Source organism: Mastomys coucha, unplaced genomic scaffold (genome assembly GCF_008632895.1).
Source record: "Mastomys coucha isolate ucsf_1 unplaced genomic scaffold, UCSF_Mcou_1 pScaffold9, whole genome shotgun sequence".
Taxonomy (NCBI): domain Eukaryota; kingdom Metazoa; phylum Chordata; class Mammalia; order Rodentia; family Muridae; genus Mastomys; species Mastomys coucha.
The window spans coordinates 64,177,759-64,185,630 of NW_022196915.1; the positions used below are offsets into that span (position 1 = coordinate 64,177,759).

The 7,872-nt window shown below is 44.1% G+C and overlaps 1 protein-coding gene across 14 annotated transcripts in view; it reads left to right on the forward strand.

Annotated features, from left to right (window-relative positions):
* The window catches only part of Enox1 (ecto-NOX disulfide-thiol exchanger 1), a 569,119-nt gene extending 561,448 nt beyond the window's left edge, over nt 1-7,671 (forward strand). For all 14 annotated transcript variants that reach the window (XM_031363000.1, XM_031362997.1, XM_031362998.1 and 11 more), the window contains one exon: nt 6,713-7,671. In XM_031363000.1, the coding sequence (XP_031218860.1) occupies nt 6,713-6,844 (132 nt within the window). In that variant the 3' untranslated portion in view covers nt 6,845-7,671. The remainder of the gene's footprint in view (nt 1-6,712) is intronic.
* Nucleotides 7,672-7,872: the final 201 nt, after the last annotated feature.

Here is a 7,872-nt window from a genome sequence, read left to right on the forward strand (position 1 = left end):
AGAAAGGGAGGGAGAGGGAGAGAGGGAGAGAGGGAGAGGGAGGGAGAGAGAGAGGAAGAGAGAAAGGGAGGGAGGAGAGAGAGAGAGAAAGAGAGAGAGAGGTTGACTCACATGGATAAGGTCTTGGGTTCAGTTCTTAGCAACACCCTCCCCCCACCCCCGACTCCACCCAAAAAGAACATATTAAATAAACTTGAAAATCAGACATAAATGGGCAAAGTACCAGATTGAGCAGGGTGGGGTTGCAGTCACAGACTCACAAAACCTGAGAGAACAGAACAGCCTGGAGTTCTGGCCAGGAGCATCCCTCAGGGCCCTGTGAGCCAGTGTGGCCTCTCAGTCCTCATCCCTCCCCCCCTTCCTCCCTCCTCTCTGTTTTTTTTCCATGAAGTTCTCTTAATTCTCCCGAGTTTATCTTTCCTCCTCTGAATCTGCCTTCCTCTTCCAATTTCTCTTTCTATTCTAAATCCTCCCCTTTGCCTTTCTTCCTTCCTCACCTACACTGAACAATTATCCTATGGTATCTGTGCTTGCTCATACCATGCTTAGAATGTTATATTCGGTGTGGGTACCCCACTCGCGAAGAATCAGGAAGGAGGCCGTTGCAATAGCATGAGGTTAATTTTTTAATTGAAACTAGTATACTAGGGTCACTCTGTATTCAGGACCAGAGCAACCCCAAGGAAACAAAGCTCTAAGTTTTTATACCATTTCAGAACAGAGTTTTACAGCTTACAATGTGGGCTAGTTACAGTTTATCTTCATTGTTCTTTAGTTCCTATTGACCTTTCTCCTCTAGGTGAGGATAAGATACCTGTGCAGGAGGGGTGGGGGAAATCTTCTCTCCAGGGGATGTCTCCTGGAAACGTGCATTCCTTGGGGATGGGTGTTTGCTTTGTAAACTCCTCTAAAACCCTTTGTCTCAAGGATAAGTGGACCTCCTTGCTTTCTGGTATCTTTATGAGGTATCTCCATTTTGCTTAATTTCTACAGAACAGGAACATAGGAACAACCACAGTTCACATGCACTTGTATCTTGTGGGAGAAATATGGCTTTGTGCTTGGCCTCACTGGTGGCTCAGCCTGTGCTGGCGTCTTTTTCAGTGCCCCAACTGTTCAGTCCCCTGTTACCTGACAGTATGGGACATGACAGCTCTATCACATCACGTCCGTCTGCAGGCCTGATGAGGAGGCTCTGGGCTTGGGCTAGAGCCAGCAGAACAGGAAACAAACACAGCAGGTCTCACATGTTTCCTCAGGGATGGCAACACCACATAAGCCCCAGAGTTACTGTGGGGCCTTTTCATCTGTTTCCTTTTATAAAGCTCATCCCAGCTCAGTTCTTCCTAAAGCAGTATCAGAAGCCCAGTGATGGTGGTGCACACCTTTAATCCCAGCACTAGGGAGGCAGAGTCAGGCTGATCTCTGAGTCCAAGGCCAGCCTGCTCTACAGAGAAGGTTCCAGAACAGTCAAGACTACACAGAGAAACCCTGTTTGTCTTTTTTTTTTTTTTAACGGGGGGAAGGGGTAGTTGTTGTTTTCTGGAGAATTTAAAACAAAAACAGATGAAGAAGCAGCCCTGAGAATATAATGGTAAGAAGGGAAGTTGTGAGAGGAAAATGGCAAGAAGTAGCAATTAGTCAGGAAGATGAGGCAGATAAAAATACTTATAAATCGAAACTGCTTTGGAGAAAGTGGAAAGCCAAAAGCAGAAACACCATAAACACATCAGGAGATGGGAAAGGCCAACAACCGTCATACTGGCCTAGAAGCAGCTTCTTAGCGTCTTCCTCGTGGCGCACATGGAAGGTTTCTAGGTTGGTGAAATGCCCCCAATGTGTACATACGCTGGGTAGGTTGTCGTCTGACATGCTCCAGCCCATCCTACAGGCTCTTGGCTGACACTGCACTTAAGGAGTTTGGGAACTTTAGAACTTGGGTTCATTCCTCCTGGGGAAACTCTCTTCGTACCTTTCCGCCTCCATTTAGTTGTCTGTAATTTTTTGTATTCTATGTATTGGATAAGTGGCCTTGTAGGATGACACAGTGAGTAAATACACTTGCCATGCTAGCCTGATGACCCAGTCCAATCCCTCAAACCTAACATAAGGTGGAAGGAGAGAACAGATAATGTACAGATGTCTTACTTCTATACATACATTGGCGTTTGTGCACCCACATATATACATATATATGTACATACACATATACATACATACATGCATGCATACAAAAGAAAATCATGTAGTAAATACTACTTATAAACTTGCTTGCCATTAGCATTCTGTTTAAAGGGCACAAAAGCTGTCTCCGTTTGAGTGCTGTGCCACAGCATAGCAGCTAAGTCCATTTTGAATGGCTCATCCTAAAACTCACATTAACACAGAACCCAGCCCTATCAGATCCTTGAAGCATTTAGTCAAGGTTCTTCCCAGTTAATCCCCTAGTCTTGTGAATGAGAAAGAAAACAGGTCTAAGGAGATTAAAGTACCTTAAAGTGAGTGCTGGCCATGGCCGCCCATCATGTGCCTCCGCTCTGGGTATGATGTCAGTCAGGGTGCTGGTCAGAGGCACCATGGAAGTGTGCATGAGCCTGACCCATTTGGAATCCTTGAGGTTTGGTTGCTGGTGTGTGCGTCACTCTGCCAGTATTCACCACAGGAAAGTCCAGCCCTCCTTCACAGCCTACTCGCTGTTAGCATTGCCCGGGGAGTACAGAGACCTGTTAGATTGTTACTAACCCACTCCATGCAGCTTCAGAATAAGACCATGGCATTCTAACTACAGTGCCAGGATCCAAGCCAGCCTCACCTGACCCCTCAGTTTCTCTAGTTGTAAATGCTTCCCAGTCTCATGAGAGTGTGGTTAGAATGACAGAGCCTTCGGGTATTTTGTTTTGCTTTTAAAGCGCTGTCTTGGTGGTTAGACCTTCCCAGCCAGAGCAATCAGGCTGCACGCATTTGCTACCCCAGCCCCACAGCCAGAATGGATGATGTCTTCAGACCCTTATTCTACCCTGTAGAATGGAGCTGTTTCCCTCCTTCCTAAAGCTTCCTCCTGCATTTCCCAGGGAGGGAATAGTTGCCCTGGACACCAGCTAGCAGCTAACCCCACTCTGCCGTCCTCATGGCCGTGGCCTCTGCTTGATCTGAGGCAAGGCAGCTCATCCCAAGAATAGCACCCCAGTTTGACTGGCAGAATTTTCTAGAAGTAAAAGAAAGGAGTTCTGAGAGGGGGCAACACGCCCTCATACAGCCTCATGGAACTATCTCATGCATGGAATAAGGAGAAAAGATTTAGAGAGGGGAAAAGACAAGAGCTTTGTAGAGGTTCAGCCTAAAGGAAAGGTCTCCTACATGAACTTAGGAAAAAGGATGTAGAACATCTGCTGGAAAGAAATAGCCAGGGCTGGAGAGAGGGCTCATTAGTCAGGAGGATTTGCTGCTCTTCCAGAGGACCAAGGTGCAATTCCCAGCACCCACATGAGGGCCACAACCATCTATGGCTCCAGTTCCAGAGGACCTGATGCCCTCTTCTGGCCTCTATAGGCATTGCATGCCATGTAGTACACAGACTTACAAGCAGGCAAAACACTCACACACATAAAATGTGTTTGTCTGTTTATTTTTGTAAAAGGAAGAACTGATCGTGGTGATGATGCAGACCAACTTGGCCCGATTGAAACACCACACAGGCTGTACATCTGTAGAAACAACACAGATTCCTCTGCTAAAATAGACAATCTTCACATTTTAGGTGTCCGTTAATTAAGAAAATGTCTTCTGGGCCTAACACTGACTGAGTTTGACTACATAACCTCCTGTGCTCATCTTGTGTGATCTTTGACCACAGATCTTGACTGTTCTGCCCCAAACCTTTTACTACCACCATTGTTGTCTGTCTGTGTATTGTATAGAGACAGACAAAGGGGAGATTGCTTATGCTGGGCACTGAATTACTCCTCTCAACTGCACAGGGAGATGGTATTTCTATTACATGTAGAGGAACCGAACATCACTTGTATTAAATGAGAGCTGCCCAAGACCATGCTGCTCGAGGCTTAGCCCAGGGTTGAATCGGAGACTGTCTGAAGCCTCGATTCTTAACCCACATGGACCCTCTCAGAAGAATTGCTGGGGAGCTTGTTAAAAATAGATTATCTGGGCTACATTCCCAGACTGCTAACCAAGGTCTCCAGAGAAGCAGCTGGGGAAGCTGCTAGGGAAGCTGCACTCTCAACAGGAGTGTCTCCCCCCTCCAACCCCACTCCCACCCCCCCACCCTGTGCTTGGGGTTTCATAACAATGCCCTTCCTGCCTGGCTGGCCACTCCAGCTGAAGAGCTAGCATATAAAACACGTCAATCCCCAAGCTGCATGTACAGGTCTTTCTTTACCAAGCTCGCTTTTCCCCATCAGCCACACATGTCTCATGGATAGAAATGAGGATCTTAGAGAAGATACTCCTACGGTCTCCCATGCAAAGAGGGGGCTCTTTGTAAGGTGGTGACCTTACAAACTTCAACAATCTGTTTAGTAATATTTTGTGGGTTGACTTGGGAATCTAATAATCCTTCTAACATAGTTTTATGGTACAGTGCATTCAGATTTCAAATTATTCACACACACACACACACACACACACACACACAGAGACATGCACAAATATCAGAATACGATCTATTAGGGGATAGAGAAGTGGATCAATGGTTAATGAGTGCTTACTGCTCTTCCAAAAGACCCAAGTTCAGTTTCTACTACGCACATCAGGTGGTTCCCAACTACCTGTGGTTCAAACTCTAAGATCAGATTCCCTCCTCTGGCATTCACACACACACACACACACACACACACACACACACACGGCATCCCCGTACACATACATGGTATAGACACACACATACATGGCATCCACACACACATGGTATAGACACATACACATGGCATCCCTGCACACACATGGTATAGATACACACATATGGCATCCCCACACAGAGGGTATAGACATACACACATGGTATCCACATACACACATGGTATAGACATACATACATGGCATCCACATACATACATGGTATAGACACATACACATGGTACAGACACGTACACACATGACATCTGCACACAAACATGTTATAAACACACATACACACAGCATCCCACACACGGTATAGACATACACACATGGTATAGACATATATACATGGCATCCCCACACACACATAGTATAGTTATACACACATGGCATTCACACACACATGATATAGACACACACACACATGGTATCCACACATGGCATCCATACACACATGGTATAGACACACATGGCATCCGCATACACATGGTATAGACACACACATGCCATCCACACACAAATAGTATATACACACACACATGGCATCCACACATACATGGTATCCACACACGACATCCATACACACACATGGTATAGACACATACACATGGCATCCACACACACACATGGCATAGACATACATGCATGGCATCCCCACACAAATGGTATAGACACATACCTGGTATCCCCACACAAATGGCACACACACACATATAACCAATGCACATAAATACTTATAAATAAAAGTTAATATTTTTTTTAAAAAGAATATCATCTATTTTACCTTTCAGGAATGCCTCTTTTTAACTAAAATTTTATGCTATAGATCTAGGAATATTAAACCTATATGGAATCTCTTTCCCATGAATATTAAATAGTTGATTTGGCTTTCTATTAAAGTACAAACCAAAAAGACAAACAATATTGTTAAGTGGGCAGTGTAGTCTCTACAATGATCTCTCCATAGCAATTCCATCATGAACAATGATAATCACTCTGCTTCATATAACATCCCTATGTGCCCAAATCTGTGCTAAGCCAGCAGCTTGGACACTATCCTTATTAAATGTTACTCCCATTTGCTAAGGCTTAAAGAGACTAATTATTTTTGTAAGGTTCATTTAACTCTTAACAATAGCAGACTGGGGCTTCAAACAGAATATCTGCCCCCGAATTGGCCATTTTATTGTACAGGTTCTTGCAATGCACCCAGATTGGGATGCAAGCACGGTAAAACAAGGATAGTGGTCATGGTAGGAAAGATCAAAGGTAATTTTGTTTTAAATGAAGAACAAATAAATTATTAATGTAAGAAGTTCCTGAGGGGTTTTAAGGAAAAAATTTAACTGAAACATCTGTCTAGACATTGTGTGGCTTTTTTTATGACTGCCTATCAAGGCTTTTTACTGCTATAAGTCCAAGGTTTAGTCTTCATTCCTAAACCTTTATCATCTTTAAGAAGAAAAAGCAGTTGAATGGCAAAAAAATCCAACCTGAGGGGCTTCCAATGAGCTACAGAAAGTTTCTGCCCTAGGCAGGCGAGACGGAGCTCAGCAGTGGTGGGGAATTGTGCTGAGCCTTTTATGTCAGGAAGGCTGTTAAGACCTGGTTCTGCCCATGAGGCATCTCCCTATCCACGGGAAGAGCAAGCTCAGGACCTCCTAGTCCCTCATCCCACACCCATCCTGCCAGCTGCTCACAGCAAGGGTGATCCAGGGCAGTACTTCCCACCCTGTTGCCTGACAGCCAAGGAGAAAACTACATGTCCCCATGGAAAGCAGAACTTACCTAGGTCTGTCCATTTCTGGCTTCCTGTTGGGCTGCTTTCCCAAAATTGACTTCTCTCTCTTCCTAACAGATATCTGCCAATGAAATTGAAATGCTTCTGATGAGGCTGCCACGGATGTTCAAACAGGAATTCACTGGTGTGGGAGCGACGCTAGAGAAGCGATGGAAGCTGTGTGCCTTTGAAGGAATTAAAACGACCTAACTGATGGCCAGGGAAGCTGGAAGCAAAACTGTCTGAAGCCAGCCAGGGCTGTACAGTGTAGGAGCAGGAGGGCTGGGGTCTGCCAGCGTGGGACCCATGCAGAGCCACCAAAGCTTTGTTCAGTGACATCTATGGCATTTTCATGTGCGTGGAAATGTAATTGTGTACCAGTTCCTTAAACTAGACCAAGCCTCATACTATGCCAGACCTGTCCCTATGAATACCAAGCAATGATTCCACAGTCAATGACCACAAGAAATCTCAGACTAGGCTTTGTTGCCGAGTAGAGCAAATGCTTACAGTTAATGGCGCTGTAGCAACGGTGGTTGCCAGGCTGCTGAGTTGTGTATGTAATGTATAGCTGAAAACATTAAATGACATTTTCCTGATGGTCTTTCTGTTTTCGTTAATAAAACAACTACAAAACAACAACAAAAAAAAAGCGATTTTACAGTGGGGAAAAAAATCATACCAAAAGAAAACTTGAATATGTGTTTGAACAGTTATTGTATTTTGTAAATTAAGTTATATGCTGTTCCAGGGACTTTTGCCTTATTGAAGAGGCAGAAAACTATGATTGGACTCCTTGAGAATGCTTTATCAAGGATATTATTTTTCTAATGTAACAGTTCTCCATCTCGTGTTCTTTTCACATGGACTGCATAGCAATTTTCATAAAATGTAAATAGAAGGAACAACTGCAGCTGTCCCGTGCTTGGTATGTAACATTCAGGTTTATGCATTGAAAAACATTCGGAAAATATTCCTGTTACAAATTTTATAGCAAAGATATTAATTTTTTTCAATAAATCTTGACTTCTACCATATTGGTTTTGCGTGATATTTTTGTTCATACATTTTCATTCCTTCCTATGAAATCTTTTTCTCATTTCTCAGATGTGTGTACAAGACTACCACTTCGAGTGTATTCAATATGATGCAGATGACATTAAAAAGGAAAAAGCATTGCTAATCTTAGGAAATATACAGCCAGTGGCTTGGGAAGCACAGTGCGGGGGGTGGTTCAG